A 21,047-nucleotide genomic window follows, 5' to 3' on the forward strand; every position below is an offset into this window, starting at 1 on the left:
AGTTGTGAAAATCATAGGGTGGGGCCACAATGGGGGTCGAAGTTTTACATAGGAATATATAGAGTAAATCTTTAAAAATCGTCTTCTCAGAAACTAATCAGCCAGGAAAGCTGAAACTTGTGTGGAAGCATCCTCAGGTAGTGTAAATTCAAAGTTGTGAAAATCATGACCCCCGGGGGTAGGGTGGGGCCACCATAGGGGATTGAAATTCTACATAGGAATATATAGAGTAAATCTTTGAAAATATTCTTCTCAAAAACTATTCAGCCAGGAAAGCTGAAACTTGTATTGAAGCATCCTCAGGTAGTGTAAATTCAAAGTTGTGAAATTCATGATCCCTGGGGGTAGGGTGGGCCACATTGGAGGGTCGAAGGTTTACATAGGAATATATAGAGTAAATCTTTAAAAATCTTCTTGTCGGAAACTAATCAGCCAGGAAAGCTGACACTTTTGTGGAAGCATCCTCAGGTAGTGTGGATTCCAAGTTGTGAAATTCATGCCCCCCGGGGGTAGGGTTGGGCCACAACGGGGTCGAAGTTTTACATAGGAATATATAAAGTAAATCTTCAAAAATCTTCTTTTCGGAAACTAATCAGCCAGGAAAGCTGACACTTGTGTGGAAGCATCCTCAGGTAGTGTAGATTCAAAATTGTGAAAATCATGATCCCTGGGGGTAGGGTAGGGCACAATGGAGGTTCAAAGTTTTACATATATAGAGTAAATATTTAAAAATCTTCTTCTCAAGAACCATAAGGCCAGGAAAGCTGAAACTTGTGTGGAAGTATTCTCAGGTAGTGTAGATTCAAAGTTGTGAAAATCATGACCCCCGAGGGTAGGGTGGGGCCACAATAGGGGATTAAAATTTTACAAAGGAATATATAGAGTAAATCTTTTAAAATATTCTTCTCAAAAACTAATCAGCCAGGAAAGCTGAAACTTTAGTGAAATCATCCTCAGGTAATGTAGATTCAAAGTTGTGAAAATCATGACCCCTGGGAGTAAGGTGGAGGCACAATGGAGGGCCGAAGTTTTACAAAGGAATATATTGAGTAAATCTTTAAAAATCTTCTTCTCAGAAACTAATCAGCCAGGAAAGCTGACACTTGTGTGGAAGCTTCCTCAGGTAGTGTAGATTCCAAGTTGTGAAATTCATGACCCCCGGGGGTAGGTTTAGGCCACAATGGGGGTCGAAGTTTTACATAGGAATATATAGAGTAAATATTTGATAGTGTAGATTCAAAGTTGTGAAAATCACGATCCCTGCGAGTAGGGTTGGGCCACATTGGAGGGGGATGTGTTAAAGTTTTACATAGGAATATATGGAGTAAATCTTTTAAAATCTTCTCAGAAACCAATCAGCCAGATGATTCTTTATAATTGTTAAGACTTTGGCTCCAGGACAAATTTTCGGCCTCACAAGAAGTTTCAGAGTTTGATGTAGCTTTATATCCCATAAATAAACAATTATTAAGGATCTTTTTGAGAATTGCAATACTCATCATGTGATATGACTATAAAATCATCCTGTTAGAAAAGGGACTTATGATTATAAACATAAGACTATCCAGGGTTGGATTTTATTTATACAGGATCTGCTTGTATTATTGTACATTGTCCAGATTGATTGTATTATGACTCCATTAAGCTGATTTTATCATACCTATTGTTCCTCAGGTGAGCGATGTGGCCAATGGGCCTCTTGTTTGTCATAACGATTTACGCCATTACTTGTTGGCATATATCTTGCGTCCCGGTCTTAAACGAATTACAAAGAATTACGGAATCTTAAATTCCGTAACAAATGACTCAAAATTGAAAAAATACATGTAGATATACAATAATATGTACTGAGCAAAATAAGTTTAACAATTGCTTTTGCATATATATATATATATATATATATATATATATTTATATAAAACTTAAATAAATGAAAACAGAAAGATCGAGTAAAACATAAGCGCTTATGTTTTACTCGATCTTTGTGTTTTCATTTATTTAAGTTTTATATATATTTCACCGACCACTGAGGTTTTTCTTTGATTTATATATATATATATATATATATATATATATATATATATATATATATATATATATATATATATATATATATATATATATATATTTATATAAAACTTAAATAAATGAAAACAGAAAGATCGAGTAAAACATAAGCGCTTATGTTTTACTCGATCTTTGTGTTTTTATTTATTTAAGTTTTATATATATTTCACCGACCACTGAGCTTTTTCTTTGATTTATATATATATGTATATATATATATATATATATATATATATATATATATATATATATATATATATATATCTTAAAAGTGTCGGTTTTAATATATATATATATATATATATATATATATATATATATATATATATATTAACAACTACGAGTTACTTATACAAGCTTATGAAATCCGTTAGGATTTCATTTAAAAGTTTGGGCAAAGAAAATGCGACTTACTTTATTGCAATTTCGTTACCATTAGAGTGGTTTGTTATTGCACTAGTCAATATCTTTACAACAATACAAAAGACACATAAATACCATTTCTGAAATGTATCTATTAAATGCTGGAAACCAATTCATCAATATATGACCTGTCACACAGCTTCTGGACCACATACAGAACTAAGACAAATAAAGCAAGCAGCGGGCTTGAAAATTTAACCTGGATTAGTATACATACCTTTTCAGAAAAATCAATTTGATATATGAAATACATTAATATTATTATTGACATTTATAGAAAGTTAATTTTATGGTGTAAAACATTCCAGATCAATGATTAATTTGTACTATTTATTATTCTTTTCATTCCTTTCGTTCTGGAAACGGCAATAATAAGACTGTTGATAATTTTGATAAATTTCTCTACATGTAATATCTAATCTTCTGAATTTGACCTCTTACAAACTCGACCACAAAGAGGTTGTCTGCTGTGTCAGTGCATAAACCACATGGATAGCGAAAATCACAGTTGTCAATGTAGCGGAGGAACTGTCCATCCTGATCGATGATGTGGATACGATGGTTGCAATGGTCTGCTGTCAGAATTCGCCCCTGACTGTCTGTAGTGATACCAATTGGGTCAAATGACTCCTTGGAAATTGCATTAGCAGGAGGACCAGTGTATTTGAATCTTAGTTTACCAGCTTTAGTAACTACAACTACTGTCTTGGCTTTATTGTCTGCAACACATATATCTTGGTTTCTATTCTCACTTACATATACAATGTAAGAACCATATGAATAGAGAGGCTGGTCATTGTCATCAAATTGAATATTTTGTTTCTCTGTAAATCCCGAGTACCGCGTCAATTTTGTTTCTTGTTTATCATCACGTGTCATGGTAATCAGGAAGTCGCCGGAATTGGTAATACAGAAACGAAGGGGTTTCCACTCCTTAAGTTCAATCATTTTGTGTATTTCTTGTGTGTCCTTTTTTCGCCATCTGCGCATTCGTGGTCTTGAAACTTTTTGCATCTTTGTTTTCTTAATTAGATTCACAGTTTTATCTTTGGAATCAATATAAGCTAAATCTCCATCCTTTGTCACAGCTATGTCGTAAGGGTTATTTCCAGATTTAGTTTTGATTGACTGTTGTAAGTTTCCTTGGAGATCGTAAAGTTTCATGGTGTTACTATTGCCTTGTGTCCATAATTCATCGTCACTCAGACATGTGACATGGTTTAGGTTGTCATATCCTGTTTCCAAAGTTGCGATTATCTGTGGATCATATAGAAAAGGCTTTCCTGGTGAGGAGGGCATGGCTAGAGAGGTCTGTATTGGTATTTCGAATTCTGTGGTAAGGGGAGACCCTGACAAAGAGCCGAATTGCTCATAGAGTAGTTCTGTGTTTATCTTCTCGGAAATAAAACGTGGAACGGTAAATTTGATTTCGGTGGGCAGTCTTCTGAATTCAGCATTCCTGGATTTGTATGCAGACACATTGTAAACATCCTTGGATTCCAGCAATTCCTTCAGATCACCAATGATCTGTGTTATTTCAGAAATAATAAGAGTGATATCATACTCCTGTTTATTTAGGGCATCTATATTTTTGTTTTGCATTTCACTAACTTCAGATTTTTTTCTGTTGATTATAGTGTCAACTTCTTTATGCCAATCTGCTCCTTGTTTGTGAATATCTTTTATCAGAGTTTTGGATTTCGTCTCAAGATCATCATATTGAACTTTGATACTTGAGACAATATCCTGATATTTTGGGAGCAATCTTTTTTCTAACTCTTGCAAATCTCTTTGTAGGTCGTCTGTTTTGCTTTTAAACGCTTCAATTATACCAAATTTATCGTGCCCTAAATGTTTACTAGATAATGAACAACAGCTGCAAATTGGAACGTCACATTGTTTACAATATAGTTCACATTGTTCATTATGCATTTCACATTGATTTTTGGCATCAGTCGTCAATTTACGATACAAATGAGACGAATGTTTTTGCTTAATTGGCACCACTTTATGTTCCAGCGAATCGTCCAAGAGATGATCTGCAGCACATACTTTACATAGGTTGATATGACAAACGTCACAGTACAGAAGAGGGACAGGTGTATCACACAGGTGACATCGTATGACATCTTTGATGTTGTGCAAAGATAACATGGCCTTGCAGATTACACATATACCTTTGAAATTTAGTCTGAAAATATATTGAATAAACACATTTAACAGTGTGCATTTAATTTGTAAAATTAAAACTTGATTGCAAGCTTAGTCATACTCGCCATAGAAATCTTCATTTCCACCCAATTTGTTTAAAATTATGATTCATGTTAAAACCTACCAACAGTTTCCAGTGCAAAAATAACCACTTTTTCTGTTGCTTGCAATTAATTATGAAAGTTGACATTAATCTTGTTTTAGCATTTAAACATTTGAAACATGAAGGTGGTACAGCACACATAGGAATATAAATGTGCATGACATTACACCTTGATATAACTGATATGTGAAGACCGTTTTAAAAAATTCAAAAAGGGCAATATCTTATCGCAACATCTTAAAATGGTAAAATTACAAAAACTGATTCCGAACGGATATGTAGTTTCATTTCTCTCGCTTTTACAAATCGGGCCATTTTTTACAAAAACTGTGATGAAAAAAAATTGTATTTATTTCTATTACAAAAGAAAACAAATGTAATGTAAGTATTGAGTGGTCCCGTCCACCCTCAATAAAAGGACAGATAAAATACAACTTAAATAGAAAAACTAATAAACTTATATCAAAATTTAGATTGGGCGAGCTAAAAGTAATAAAAAAAACTAACACAATGAATTTTTGAAATATGGTTTCATAAACAAATGATTTACAATGTACATGTACAAACCTATTCAATCTTTGGCAATATCCCTTTCTAAAACAATGTTTGTATACTGGTTGGGTGAAGTGTCTCAAATAGTCAGGTGACTTAAGAAGTATTTGCTTTGACTAGATAGATTAACATGATACCTTTAAATAATATAAAGGCGTTTATCTTAGTTATTATTGATTACATTTCGTTCTTGTTCCCTATAATCAGTAAGTTACAGTCTTTCGTAAACATTGTTATCTTTATGATTCGAGGAAATGAATATAATGTAAACAAATATTTCTATTAAATTTGTAGCATATTTAATACTTGCTAAATAATAAAAACATATTTAATTCACACAATTGTTTAGAGAATATAACGTGGGTAATTTGAGATTTATGAAATATTCAAGGTAACTGAATGTCTGGAAATTTACAAAAACATTAATAAAAACTTCCTATGAACTTTAATTAAGCTCTATGAATATTGTGCAAGATCTTTGTTCAATGTCAGACAAATTCCATTTTATTCAGAAAAATAAATTTATTATGCGATATACATAACTAAGAAGTATGGTTGAAGATTGTTAATGATTTATAAACGCTATAAAGAGCGTTAAATGACAAACATTATATATGTTGTACTCGCAAGATTTTTTTATCAAAATTAAATCAATCAAAAGTACATTGTAATGCTAACAGCTTCTACTTTATTCTCTTTCATTATGTACGCGCAATTGCGTTATCATTTTTATAAATCTATTTCTTCATTTAAAAATTGTTGATTACAAAAACAAATGTTTTTGAAACGAACAAAGGGCAACTATCGCCCTATCGCCTGATAACATAAAAATGCAAAATCAAACAAACAAACAAACAAATTCACCATAAAATCCTGAGTCTGATTACTTTTACTATCGTTTTAGTTCTATTCACGCTTCCACGCCCCGCCCACCGATGGCAACCAAAATCACGTGACTCTATACTCCGACAAACTTTGTAAACAACATGGCGGGTGATTTAGAACTCGTCCCTGACAACTTCACAATAGCGTCGTTTAATCACGCCTTTTCTGAGAAAAGTCTATCAAAAGGTTTAATTTATTTTCAAGAAGGGTACATTCACAACGTAACTATTAACAAAAACAAAGATAACACTGTAATTATTAGCGCAAGATGCTTCCGAAGCATGAGGAAGGGGGAAACACCTCACCGGCTTACTGTTGATCTCTCAGACTCCGCTGTAACGGACGCGTATTGTTCATGTACTGCTGGGTAAACTTAACAGAGAGAATTAAACCTGTTTTTACGAGTTCTTTTGCATATTTGTTGCTGTTTGGTGTTTTTGTTGTTAAAGAGGTATTATAATTTATAATTTTTCAAAAGTTGCTACATGTATGTTTCGTATTCAATCAGCTGCTCCGAGTCCACTCCTTTTGTAATATTGACGGTAAATTATTAATACACATGTATCAGGGTAAAACACTACGTATATGTTATATGAAAGGTAAAACTGAATTGATGGTTTTATAAAATATAAATTGGAATCCTTGTGATGATACACTATATACCTGAATTTTGTCATATTAAATCTTATTGCTAAACTATTGACAAACAATCAACAGTTCTTTGTCGCACATAAATAGTTTCACTAACATATATTTACTTTTGCTGTTTTGTTGATTTGTTCTAATCTTCGTACTTTCATCTGTGTAAATATTTATAAAACTTCTATTATACTGTTATTAAAGACAGCAAATATCCTATAATTCATGAGAAAATAATCCAAAAAAATTGCAGGGTTTCAGGTAAATGCTCCCATATAGTTGGACTATCAAAATGTATACAACAGTTCAAAGTTCTTGGTCTTAAGGATGTCCCCACCGAGCAATCTTGTACAAGCCTTCCCCAGCAATGGAATATACCAAGAGGAAATAAAATACAGCCTGTTTCAATAAATGAAGTGTTGGTTGTTAAAGCTAAGGAAACTCACAAAAAAGTTCCAGTTCTTCCAAAAGAAATTAAATCCAGGTATATGAATTATCTGATAAATTGTAAATTTTTTTAATTCTGTTGTAAAAATCATCGCCTGATTCAATCACATCTGAATTAATATAACAATAGAGTACCCGAGTTGACAGAACGATCACATCAAATGCTGAAGTCATTGGATGGACTACCAATATCAAAGTTGAATACAATACATGTACCAACAATAAAAAGTGAATTTGGTGATGTGAATCTTGGGTCAGCTCTCAGCTATCAGGTGTGTAATACAATACACTGCTCACACATATTAATAATCCAACAGAAAGAATCAACACAAGACATACATGTATGTAACCATATATATTCAATACATACATGTTCAATTCAAGAATCAAGATTGTACATATCAAATACATGTTTTTTATTAAGCAAAAAAAATCACTTATTTTTCAACACCGGATTCTGCCACAGAGTTAGTAGTACACAAACGGTCCAGATTTTATTAATTGATCCAAACAGACTAGTAGGAATGCAACCAGACAATATTTTGAAGGTTCTTATTTTCCTAATTGCCCTTTCAACATGAATACGATGGGCTGCAATTTTTTGTGTAATTTCTACATCTGCCTGACACATTTGAATACCCGAATTCACAAAAGATGGCAAGTTTAGATGCAATCCAACACTCTGAAGTTCACCAAATATTGTGAAACCTTTGTCGGCCATAATAGAATCTCCATGATGAATATATCCTGTTAAAATGAGCTGCTCCAAGAGTTTATAAAACCCACTCTTTGCTGTAATTTCTACATCAGACATTGATCCTGTAAACAGCTCACTTACAAAAATTATGTTGCCCATGGGGTCACATGCTACCAGTCCTTTCAGGGTTGTTGCTGACTTATAATCAGAGTACATCTGTGACTGTAATTTTAACGATGACGGTTTTTGGGTCTTAAGTTCTGTGCAATCAATAATGGCTAAAGTGTCAGGAAATTCCACTCTGAATTGCGAAGGCATATTTCGAATTATGTCATTTCTGTGTGGCCATATTGGTATGGATCCAAGGATCAAATACATATGTTCAATCCACGCAGAAAATATTTCACTCACAGACTGAGTTGATATCAAAAACCGAGCAGCTAGGTCTTTCAATCCAAAGTTATGGCGAAGTCGCATCAGAGTTAATAGTAGTTGAGTTTCTGGTTTCATAGTCTTCACATCTTTCCTTTTCTTTGGGAATACTGGCATTTGTTGTTCAGTTAAAATGCTGTACAAAGTTACAAAAGTTGAATGTTTAAGGTTAGTGTAGTAGAAAAATAAACCAGTGATTTTCTTCTCTTGCTGAATAATTTTCTCAATATTGAGGCCTTCAATTTGAACTTCTGGTTGATTTCGAACGGTTGATAATTGTAAGTTTAAATGCTGGTTAAGAACTGTCTGATGATGAAGTTTTTCCTCTGTCTCTTGTAGCTTTTTCTGCATTAGATGGTCTATCTGACATGAATCTGTGGACCAAATTAAATTTTTAATAGCATTAAGATACAAATAAAATTTGCCACTTAAATACCTTTTCATGTATTCTATAATGATTTTATATTAGATGCAAACTTGAAAGTTTCCATTGCATTGATATATTTCTTTAAACACATGTACAAACAATATAATTACTGATGCGAACTTGATTAAAACCAATTGTTAAAAAAATTATTTTCAACATGTTCAAAATTGGTGCCTAATTAATTTCAGTCAAAATCAAAGGGCATACGAGTGAATGATGGAGTGTTAATGTATTGTGGAAATACTACCTTTCCACAGACATCAGTTGTGAAACTCCCCCCATGGTACAAGGAATTACTAACAGAAGAACTGATCCCCTCTAATCCAGAAGACATAGAAAAAACAACAAGGAACCAATATGAAAATCCTGTCTGGTTTAAATATCGGGCAAACCGCATCACAGCATCACAGATGCATCGAGTTGTAAAAAGGAAGAAACAACCAAATGATTTGCTGTTAAACTCCCTTTTTCAAAGTAAATCATCGACAAAGTCTGCAGCTACAGAATATGGATTAAGTAGGGAAAAACTGGCCAGGGAGAAATTAGCAAAACTCAAATCAGTCCAAAATGCACACCTTCATGATTGTGGACTGATTATCAATAATGCATTCCCATTTCTTGCTGCAACTCCTGATGGTAAACTGTGTGAAAATGGAGAGTGTGGGATTTTTGAAATTAAATGTCCATATTTGGCCAGAGATTTGTCAATTTCTGAAGCTTGTTCTCAGATAAAAAATTTCATGCTAAAAGAGGAAAATGGTCTGATATCAATAAATAGGAATCATGATCATTATGTTCAAGTACAGGGACAATTACTTGTGTCTGGTGCACCATGGTGTGAATTTATAGTCTACACAACAAAGGACATGCTTGTTGAACGAATTTTCCCTGATGTTTCATTCATGACAGACATGCTTCTAAAGCTGTCTTTCTTTTATAAATTCTTTGCTGTTTCCTTCTTAAAGAAGCATATTACCTGCAAGTAATGATAGCCCCTCAAAACAATTTTCAGCTGGAGTTGGCCCCCTATCCAATGACGACTCCCCAATCTCATCAATACATTCTTTAGGCGAGGTTGTACATGTATCACTTGCAGTTGTTGTATGTGAATTTTGTTGAATATTATGGTATGGCCTGTAAATAAAATGTTTAATTATGAATAATTGTTTAACTTCAGTGTTGTTTTAAAATCTATCATAAATTTACAAATTAAAATTTCATTCATTATAAAGGAAGTACATGTACATGTATTCATATCAAATTAAATGGGATAAGATTATTATACTCTGTCCCAAGTTTCAGCTTCCACCACTTTTTGCGTAATATTTCGAAAATTATAAATACCTCTCTGCCCAAAGTACATGTGTACATTCATTCACTAGAGTGAAAAAAATCCAGATCCCCTAGCTGTTTTGAATCGCTCTCTCTATTGCTTAAGGTTTCAATACACAGCCCAAAATAAAAAGTCTACAGGAATTTTGCACTGCAGACCATATAAAAGTATCTCATATGATAATGTTAAAAAATTGTGCGAGGTGTCACAAGTACTTCCAAAATGGAGAAAAGTTGTCAACATTTTCCATTATAAATCTCCATAAGAAATTTGTTTTTCGTTCTTGTGAGATTCTCCAGGTAAAAACAGATTTTGTATATCAATGAAGAAATCTTGGATTTTTTCCTTTTTATCAATCTGAATTGTACTTAATTGACAGGTATGTTTATTTTCATTAAAAATCATCAAAAAGTGATGGAAGCAATAACTTGGGACAGACTATGATAACAAGAAAAAAATATATAACCCATTGTGTGATGGTATTCTCTTTGAAAAAAAAAATAAGACCAACCCGCTTCGTTCTCTCCAATGACGTCTGCTTTTTCTAATGTTTGAACCATCAGAAGGTATTGGATCTGGATATTCCTCAGTGGGACCACTGGGATCCACAAAATGCTAAAATAGAATTCTCAGTCATAATTTATGATCATACATACACTGAAGACAGTGAACAAACGATCATGAATGGTTTGATAAATAATTATCATACCATGATCATTATACTTGTAGACAAAAATATGTTGATCAAATAAGAAACTTGGAATCTGTTGACAAGTTTAATCGGGGACGTATATACGTCCCTGGTTTAATGTACAAGTATTCATCTTGAATATTCCTACTTATTTTATCTGCTTGTCAGATTTGTTTGGCCATTCTGGTTTTATTTTACGGAAGGGGACTTACATGACAATCTTATGAGTGTTTTTTCTACTATATTACAATTTTAATTTAAGGAACGGGGAACGGATATGATCATATACACATTCTCTTTCTCTCTCTCTCTCTCTCTCATTTATCATACTGACTTCTTGGCCTATATGGTGTTTTAAGACATATGAAATTCTACATTATTTCATTTACCGAGAAAATGTAATATTCACCTTTGTACACACAAACGTGTGTCGATTTATTCTGCTCTCATTTAGCTGGTAGTGTGGTCTCCCACATGCCTTAATCCATCTCAGACATCTGTCTTTCTGCGTTTTGGGCTTGGGAAATGGAATAAAATGCACTCCCTGTATTCTCTCAGGACGCCTGGTATCGCTGTTGCATCGTCCCCACGCACAGGTCTTCACCATAATAGAAATTTTAACAAATGCTAACCTCCGACATGATGTTTATTGTCGGAGGTAATGGCCGACAAATATTCCGCGATTCTGATTGGCTGAGCAAAGATAGCAACAGCATCACTAGTGACGACGTGGAAGCGTGAATTCTTTACTATATTAACAGTTTTATCGTTGGTGTCGTGATAATTCACTACTAACTATATATGTGTGATCGTCTGTAGTTAAATATTGTTTGAAATCATCTTAAAATATGTATTTCTACTAATTTTAGAGTTGAAAGATCATTTTAGAACCACTGATCTTTTTTTTTTTTTTTTTTTTTTATTTATGTTTTTTATTCATGACTTTCACAGCTTTCTTACATAATACATTTCTTTTGGAATCTCAACATTTTTTTTACATACAATATACATGCAAGAATAGATATATAATAGTTCACAATGGTGTGAAAGTTTGATTTTTATGTTTTTAGTGGGGGTGAGAAAGGACAGAAAACATTGAGTGAAATAATATGCATATAAACACAAACAAAAGAAACAAAAGAAGAAAAGCAAATAAAAAATATAACATGCACACCAACTTATAAATTGACAGCTCTAAATTTAAGGATTTTCCAATATGTGATTATAATATACACAAACACCAGCATGAACATAATATTTAGCACGTACATGTACATATATTTATTTATAAGAGAAAAGAAGGCGGAGAGAAAAAAGCTGACGGGGCAATGGTTGCTTTGCAGCATAGCTGTCTATTAGGGTTTGCTTATCAAAAAGATTTATTTAGATATTTTAAAAAAGCATCATACATTCTTTTAACAAATAGTTGGGGATATAGTAAAGACTTGCTAAATTCTTTCAATAATATTCTCCAAGTGTCTCTCAAATTTTTCAAATTCACAGTTCTTTAAAAGTAAATATTTTTCCACAAGAAGCCTGTTTTCAATTTTCCTTTTGAGTTCCAACACATTTAAAGTTGGGTAAGTTTTAAGTCTACAAGTGAAAATATACTGTTTTACAATATAACTTAACAGGTTTTGTATTCTATACATATGGTAGTTTTTATATTTACCAAAAAGTATACTTTGCTTATCAAACATTAGGGACACCCTGTAGTTTCTTAAAAATAACTCTTCAATGTCACTCCATAGTTCTTTTACAAATGGGCATTCCACAAAAAGATGGCTGATTGTTTCAGAATCTTGTTTACAAAAAGAACATTTAGGGGATTCAATAAGTTTAAGCTTATGCAAGTAATAATTTGTTGGTAATATCCTGTGTAAAATTTGGAATTGTAACCAATGGAATTTAGATTCTTGGGTTGTCTTAAAAGGAAGTTCAAATATTTTATACCAATCATTCTCATTAAATATTGTGTCATTCTCTTCCCATTTTAGTATTGCTTTATTTTGGACCCTCTTTTCCCTTATCAATATATTATACATATCTTTACATCCTTTTCTATTTTTGTAGAATATGGCTAATGTGTTTGGGATATATGGTCCAACTGTTGGTTTAATTTCTTTTATATTGCATTCACCTATTCGTTTTAATATACTCTTTTTTAGACCATTATATTCAACAAAGTTAGTCTTAATACCAAGTTCAATTAAAGATTCAAAACTTCTAAAGTCACCATCTATATCAAAAAGGTCAATGATGCAAACAAAACCAGCATTAAAAAAACTTCTCAAAAATATACTTTCCTTGTTTATCTTTACCCTTGGGTTATACCATATGTGTTCAAAAAGTGGATTGGTGTTTTGGGAGATTGTCTCACTTATTTTTATGTAACTTAGGAACACCTCTGACCAAAATTTGTTACCTATACTTTTACTGTGTTCAAGTACATAATCCGAGCCCTTTATCCATAAGTTATTTATTTTTATTTTCATTTGAGCTTCTAATAAATTAACCCACTTGGATTTTGATGTGAGGAGTCTACGAATCCAACTTGATTTCAAAGCAAGTGTAAAATCAGAGTAATCAATCATTTTCAATCCCCCCAGTCTATAATCTTGGATGACAATATTTTTTTTTATTTTGTGGACTTTGCCACCCCATAGGAAATAATATAGTTCTTTATCAATTTCTTTTAACATTTCATTGTTGGGATTTGGTAAGGTAAGAATAAGGTGGTTAAATTTTGGAATAATTAAATTTTTCAAAACCACTAATCGTCCAAAAGGTGTTAGTTTTCTTTGTTTCCATTGTTTCAAAGTACTTTGAATTTTTTGAAATATTGGGTTGTAATTTAAATCAATCATTTCAGTAAGATTTATGGAGAATTTAATTCCTAACAAGTCAAAAGTGTTATTTCCCCATTCTAACTTCCATCTTGAATGATGAAAAACCTCTTTTGAAAATTTTTTGCTCCCAATCCAAACAAGTTTTGTTTTAGAAAAATTTATTTTTAGTCCTGATAAGTCAGCAAAAAAATCTAGTTCTCTTAGAATTCCATCTAATGATTCTGGGGATCCATCTGAAAACAGAGTAGTATCATCTGCATACTGTGAAAGTTTATATTCTTCTCCTTCTATAATTATACCTTTAATATCTTTGTTATTTCTTATAAGAATCCCTAAAACTTCTGCACATAAAAGAAAAAGATATGGTGAAATTGGGTCACCCTGTCTACAGCCCCTTTGAGGGTAAAAATAATCTGACGCTATCCCATTTTGAATAACACATGACTTGATTCCACTATAGAAAGTTTTTACCCAATCTTTAATTGAATCACCAAAATTAAATAGATCAAGGGTCTGGTAAATAAATCTCCAAGATCTGGAATCAAATGCTTTTTCAAAGTCTATCAACATTAATAATCCTGGTATTTGGTTTTGTTCAGTATAGTTCATTAAATCATACACTAGTCTAATATTTTCTCCTATGAATCTCCCCTTTAAAAATCCTGTTTGGTCACTACTGATTAGTTTGTCTAAGACTTTTTTTAATCGTTCAGCTATACATCCAGAGGCTAATTTATAGACAACATTTAATAGACTTATTGGGCGCCAATTTTTTAAATATTGCTTAGGTTTTCCTTCTTTGGGAATACAGGTAATAATTCCTAATTTATTAGTTTCGGAAAAGTTTAACAATTCATATGAGTTATTTATTGCCCGTGTTATAAAGGAACCCAAGTCTTTCCAAAAAAATTTAAAAAACTCGCTAGAGAAACCATCCGGTCCAGGACTTTTATCATTCTTCATTTTTTTAAGAAAGTTTAATACTTCTGTTTTAATTAATGGGCCTTCAATGCATTGCAATTCCTTAGTATCTAATTTTGGAAAGTCAAACTGATTTATTTTTTCTTTAACAAAATTTTCTCCAGCTTCCTGTGTTTTTTTACTATACAGCTTCTCATAGAAGTTTTTTGTTTCATTTAAAATTTCATCTTGATCATATATTATTGTTTCGTCATCTTGCACTAGTTTTGGTATTTGCTTATTGATAAAGTTTTTAGATTCTAAAGAAGTAAAGTACTTAGAAGGCTTTTCACCTTCCTCTATCCATTTGCTTCTTGACCGTAAACACTGTCCTTTAAGCCTTTCTTTTCTAATATTCTCAAGTTCATTTTGTTTACTGGTAATATCAGGCAAGGATTGTTCTCCTAAGTTTTGTTCCAGAATTAGTATTTCTTTTTCTAATTGTGATTCTCGCTTACTTGCATTTTTCTTCTTAAAAGTAGAGTATGAGATTGTTTTTCCTCTTATTTCCATTAACAAGATGTCTAGAAATATTTGGTCATTTATTGTAAAAGATATTATGTCATTGTCTATCTCTGGGATTAATTCTCTATTATAGACTAAACAGGCATATTGTAGCTTAACCTCGCAAATCTTTTCCTTAATTAGTTTAACATAATCCTTGTCTGTTAGTAGTGAATTATTAAATTTCCAAAAACCTTTACCCCTCTTAAATTCATTTGTTTTAAAAATTAATACTACTGGTGAATGGTCTGATCGATAACTATTTTCAAACTTTATTTGTGGAGCCAGAGATAAAAAAGATTGTGAGATCAAAAAAAAATCAAGTCTTCCCTGTTTAATTGGGTTTCTCTTTCTCCAGGTGTATCTTCTTAATGTGGGAGTATTTTCTCTAAAAATATCAATTAAGTCAAGAGTCTCCATGAGTTTATGAACTTCTACTTGTGCCTTAGGATTATTTATTCTTTTATAGTTCATTGTATCTAGGTCTTGATTCAATACTAAGTTAAAATCCCCACCTATTATAACATATTGGCCTGAGTAAATTTCTTCTATCTTTCCTAACAATTGGGAATAAAACTCTGGGGTATCAGAATTTGGGCCATATAAGTTGACTAGTAAAAATTGTAGGTTGTCGATTGTAGCCTCTAAAATAAGATAATTTCCATTTTCATCTCTGTAATTTTTATGTACTTTAACTTCACAATTATCATTAAAGAGAATTGCAATTCCCCTTGAATTTGACTTATATGAACTAAAAAAGACCTCATGACCCCACATTGTTTCTATATAATTTTCTTCTTCAGTTGTAAAATGTGTATCTTGAATAAAATAAACATTATAGAGGGCGAAGCCCTCTCACGGGCCCGAAGGGCCCGTGAGAGCGAAGCTCTCCCTATAGACAACACGTGTATATATGTCTAAAAATAGAAATTACACCCTATACCTATGAAGTTGAAAAACATTTCCAAGATGGAGGAAAAAAGAATAACTTCACGCGCAGTGACATCACCGGCGTCCATGTTGAATTTGAATCTCGTACTAACTTCACGTTTGGTGATAATTTATCAGCTTTGTTTAATGAGTGATAAGTACATTCAAACTTACCTAGTGTGTTCTTGAAAAATTAATTCCTAATTAAGAAAACAAATTTTCGTTTTCTACAACTTTCAACAGTTGCATTAGATCCGATTAAATGAATTTCAGGACATCTGATTGGACAAAAAACGTGTCCCAACAGTGAAGCAGTTTTAATTCATTGCTATTAAATATAACATCATGTATTTGAATTAAATTTACTTTCTGATTACTATATAAAAACACCAAAGACGATTTTTCCCCAACTTTCAATTTGAAATTTCATTTTTAGGTTTCATCTCAAATCGCAGCCTAACATACTCATACCCAGGTCATTTCGTACCCAGAATTTAAATTAATTACCAAAAAAAATAAAATAATAAGTTACGACCAATAACTAATTCAATATAAAACAAAAGATAATCAAAACTTAATTGTGTAGACATCCTAATCTTTGACAGACACATTGTAAAATATTTCCCCATTCTACATCACACCCCCCCCCCCCCCCAAATGTGTAAACCATTCGTATATGATTAAAAAATACAATAAATGTTCAAAGTACTCCCAAACCGCCACAAAAATAAAAGCAAATAGGGAGATTATTTCGAGTAATAAGCATTTTTTTTAAATACTTAAAAATTATTTATAATAGGAATTACTGATCTGCATTCACAATCACAAATATGCATTGAACACTAAATGTAAGACATTTGTCAGACAAACTCAGATTAAATTATACACCCCGGTATGTACAATATACATGAAGGACATCATTTGCACCTTATTATGTGAATTAGCTTGGGTACTATCTCAATTCTCTAGTTTTAATGCACAAATCAATCATTGAATGTTTAATAATTCAGTGTTTGAATGACAAATTTTAGTGAATTTAGGGACCAAAAATAATCTCAATATCTTTCCATACAAGTAAAATATTCTCAAGATAAATTGATTTTCTTATTTTAAAAAAATATATGTCATTACTCTTTAATTCATGTTTACTGCATACATTTGAAATAAGGGAGTAAAAAGTTAAAATACTTCATGCTTAGAAATTATCCAGAGATCTGCGATGTAGATACTACATGTAGCTGCAGCCAGGTATTATCCAATATATGTATAAATTACTTCAGACTAGACAATAAGACATCAAAATAATACACATGTATATTGATAGAATCAAAATAATTTTAACTGTCCCAAGATTTTTTGCTTCATTATTAGTTATTCATAAATATCCCTACCTTTGCTAGCCAAGGGACTGTGATCTCTAGGAGCGGTGCAGATCACAAACCCTTGGCATATGAAGAAGAAATATTTCAGTGTTCAAACAAAATTTATTTACATACCAGAATGAAAATTTGTTTACAGGTTTTTGTATTTGAATTTTCTCTCTCTCTCTCCTCTCTCTCTCTCTCTCTCTCTCTCTCTCTCTCTCTCTCTCTGACTTGTTCGGCTGAAAAAGCGGCTGTTAAATAAAAATCTATGGAGATTTGTATTGCAAATGATAAATTTTTCTTTCCTGTGAAAATCTGAGTAAAAAAAAAAGATGTTTTAATGAAGGATTTCAATTGTATTTTTTTTCTATAACATTTTCAAAATGTGATGGAAACAGTAACCTGGGGCAGACTGTAGTCTATAGCATATCTGGGCCGGGCTTGAACAAATTTAATAAGCAATAAGATTAGTGTCCAAACAAAACAATTTATGATGCCAGAGACGATTAAAAGGGCATCTAGTGATCTAGCCCCATTTATATTGGCTTCGCCCTCCAAACGGTTACACCGTAAAACATATTATTTTTTCAGTTTTAAATTCATTAAAACATCGTGACATTTTCTTTTATCCCCTAGTCCTTGACAATTTACAGAGATGATTTTCCGTTGGTTGTTCATATAATCATCTGTTAATTTAACCATTGTCAAACACAAAATACATAACAAATATCATGCCCCGATAGAGAGAAGAGAGGGATATTATGTTCCCTATTGAAAATAAAAGGCTGTGCATATTAGAAAAGGTACATATTGCGCAGACTGGCAAATGCATGGTAGTTTATTTTAACTAGTTTTTAACATGACCCTGTACTTGGTTATAAACATATATGAAAAAAGATTGTAATATTAGCTTTAAAATAGGGACGTTTGAAGAGACAGCAGTGCTTATCCTCATGTACAGTTATGTTTAGAAGTTAATTGTGAGGATGTAATTCAATTGGAGAATTACTTATTATTTGTAAAATTAAACGCATAATTACATCCTCCCGACTCATGTACATAAGCATGTAATAAAGAACAGAATCACGTCTAAAAGTAACACTTACTCTTTAAAGGATAACGCACGCATATCTCTCAGGTGTTGTCAAAGTGTTGTGACTTTATATAAAAACAAAAAAAGGGGGAAAAACGGAAAAGAACAGAGAAAAGATCCATTCTCTGATTCCCAGCTGTTAAACCGGATACGACTCTGCTGATACTAAATATAAAACCCGAATTGTACACTGAGAAATTCCGGCGTAACATACACAATGAAAGAAAATTGGCGGACGATAGCGCATTATTAATAACACTTTAAACAGAATAAAATAGGGAAAAATGCAGAAAAAATGGAAAAATCATAGAAAATTTACAAATCAGGTAGATTGAAGGTAATCATGAAAAAGGTCATACAATTGTGAGAACAATAAAGTAAAAAAAAAGTCTCTTTTTAAATATATATATTATATATCCATAAGAGGAAAATGGTCATTAAGTTACACAGGGATACCGTATTTTGTTCTTCGCCACCACTATTGTTTACCCGGAGTCAGTATTGATGTTTTTCACTGCGCTCAATCCGACATCCTTTATATGAACGAATCTGCGCGCACCTATTTTGCTTCCATACCATCTTGATACTACGACAGTTACATTTAGATGTTCATTGTCGACAAGGGATCTCAGCAAGGCTCTCCCTGCCCCGTGTTCTCCGTCGTCGTCCGCCCCCTCGTGAATGGTTCCGTCATTACTCTTAAATCGATAGGCAAACACATTGTGGCTCGCACTTGACACTGTAGGGACACGCATGATATCGATGAGAGCTCCTCTGACCTGCTTGAGAGATTCGGTCGGTGTAGCGTGGGCGGTGAACTGATTACCGTTGTCCTCTATTTGTTTACCCGCAGAGATTGGACTTTTGATTTCTTCACCTGAGATGACCTCGTCAGCGGATGGACGTTGGCCCAGTTTGTCTCTGTATATGTTGCCGCTCCGTGTAAAAACCAACTTGTCTCCCTTGATTTTCGTGTCCACATTTTTGGCAGCGTACTTCTGTTGTATATCAAACAGTTTCCTGCGTTTTTCCCTCAGCTCCTCTGGCTGGTGGCTGGCTATTCTGATGGGCGACTTTTTACTGCGGAGTACCGGGATCTTCCTCATCACCATATCTTTGTAAATTTTGTCAGCAAACTGGATACACACCGGTCTAGGAAATTTTCTTCTTGCGTCTCTGTCACCCATTCTATATAGGGCCTTAATATGCATGTTTCCAACAGACTCCTTATCCATTTCCAGTTCCTTTTCAAAAACGTTTTGTATTATTTTTGCCAGGTTTTCGTCGTTCCCTCTTTCCGGATCATGTTCTTTAATTCCGTTAATGATAATGTTATTTTCAAGAGAACGGGCTTTTAGTTCTAGGATCTGTTTTTCTTGGGAATTTACACGGAATTCCAGTTTGATCACATAGTCTCTTAGTCTACTTAGCTCCCGTAGCATTTTCTCTTGATTACTTCCGAGTTCCGTAACGGTATATAAGGTATCATTCGCTTGTTCCTGCACCAATTCCACCTGTTCTTGCATTCCATGCTTACCTCGGATATCGTTCGTTAATTCATCTAGATGTCGACCTTGTGCATCCATTCTTAACATGAAGCCCCCAAGGGTATTTTGGATATTGGTAATTCCTTGGAAAATATCCCTAATTTGAAATTCTTCAAATTTTTCCTTTGGAGGAGGAGTCTCCGTTTCCGTTTACGATTCCATATTCGCTGAATCAGATACTCGGTGTCTTTTCCTATTATCTAAACTCTGGGTAGCGTTATTACTCATGTATGTAGATCAGTGAATACAGCTCAAACAGGTAAACAAACAGATCTCCTTTGTTGATTTAAGACCAAATAAAACACTTACTGATTTACTGTCCACAGTCACAACACGTACAAACACCGGATAATGGTTTTGTTATAATTTTTCACAAGTCTTTTCCACTATTTCATCTACTATTTCACTAAAAATTTCACTCTTAGGGTGCACGTTAAAAAAACCCTCCTTACATGCCGGGCATGCGCAGTAAAAAATAATTCCGCAGTAAAAAATAAAAAATAAGAACCACTGATCTTTATTACTTCTTCATTTATAATTAAAACTGTATGAACAGGTATGCATGTTCCCTGTGTCAACGTTAAAGTTTGTTTTTATCTAGGACAGGGAACAAACTAAAAGTTTTCAGCTTCTTCCTTCTATAATCATTTTGTTCTGATGCACATGTAATTCCGGATGCTGAATGAGATATTGCTGGATAATGTTTATATGTACATGAGGCCCTCTACTAAAATTGTGAATTTCATGACCCCTGGGTCAGGGGATCAGGCTCTAGGTCTAGGGATCGAGGGCCAATATGGCCAAAGAGTTAAAATGTATTAATGTATTAAATCTTAGAAAATCTTCTCTACTCCCATATATGTTTTGAATACATGGTTATGATGTCCACTAAC

At 32.9% G+C, this 21,047-nt stretch overlaps 3 protein-coding genes and 1 long non-coding RNA gene across 4 annotated transcripts; 1 reads left to right on the top strand and 3 right to left on the bottom strand.

The window, feature by feature from the left end:
• Nucleotides 1-2,472: 2,472 nt before the first annotated feature.
• On the bottom strand, nucleotides 2,473-4,677 carry LOC128163454 (uncharacterized). The gene has a single exon (XM_052827059.1). It carries the CDS (start codon nucleotides 4,642-4,644, stop codon nucleotides 2,893-2,895), a length of 1,752 nt encoding a protein of 583 aa, XP_052683019.1. The 5' UTR covers nucleotides 4,645-4,677; the 3' UTR covers nucleotides 2,473-2,892.
• Nucleotides 4,678-6,270: 1,593 nt separating this feature from the next.
• Nucleotides 6,271-9,591, top strand: LOC128163460 (uncharacterized). Its single transcript, XR_008240805.1, has 3 exons — nucleotides 6,271-7,364; nucleotides 7,458-7,599; nucleotides 9,072-9,591. It is a non-coding gene; the product is annotated as an uncharacterized LOC128163460 (long non-coding RNA).
• Nucleotides 7,668-11,644, bottom strand: LOC128163457 (uncharacterized). The gene is made up of 4 exons (XM_052827062.1): nucleotides 11,317-11,644; nucleotides 10,728-10,831; nucleotides 9,860-10,017; nucleotides 7,668-8,830 (listed from the first exon to the last, which is right to left on the bottom strand). Exons 1-4 carry the CDS (start codon nucleotides 11,512-11,514, stop codon nucleotides 7,761-7,763), a joined length of 1,530 nt encoding a protein of 509 aa, XP_052683022.1. The 5' UTR covers nucleotides 11,515-11,644; the 3' UTR covers nucleotides 7,668-7,760.
• Nucleotides 11,645-19,072: 7,428 nt separating this feature from the next.
• On the bottom strand, nucleotides 19,073-20,531 carry LOC128163458 (uncharacterized). The gene has a single exon (XM_052827063.1). The coding sequence runs from the start codon at nucleotides 20,200-20,202 to the stop codon at nucleotides 19,093-19,095; it is 1,110 nt and encodes a 369-aa protein (XP_052683023.1). The 5' UTR covers nucleotides 20,203-20,531; the 3' UTR covers nucleotides 19,073-19,092.
• Between the last annotated feature and the right edge of the window lie 516 nt (nucleotides 20,532-21,047).

Source organism: Crassostrea angulata, chromosome 9 (assembly GCF_025612915.1).
Source record: "Crassostrea angulata isolate pt1a10 chromosome 9, ASM2561291v2, whole genome shotgun sequence".
Classification (NCBI taxonomy): domain Eukaryota; kingdom Metazoa; phylum Mollusca; class Bivalvia; order Ostreida; family Ostreidae; genus Magallana; species Magallana angulata.

Coding starts and splice junctions, on each gene's coding strand:
- LOC128163454 (XM_052827059.1), bottom strand. CDS start 4,644: ATGTTATCTTTGCACAACATCAAAGATGTCATACGATGTCACCTGTGT.
- LOC128163457 (XM_052827062.1), bottom strand. CDS start 11,514: ATGGTGAAGACCTGTGCGTGGGGACGATGCAACAGCGATACCAGGCGT. Junction 10,832..11,316: donor ACACGTTTGTGTGTACAAAG/GTGAATATTACA, acceptor ATTCTATTTTAG/CATTTTGTGGATCCCAGTGG. Junction 8,831..9,859: donor GGGGCTATCATTACTTGCAG/GTAATATGCTTC, acceptor TTTGGTCCACAG/ATTCATGTCAGATAGACCAT.
- LOC128163458 (XM_052827063.1), bottom strand. CDS start 20,202: ATGTTAAGAATGGATGCACAAGGTCGACATCTAGATGAATTAACGAAC.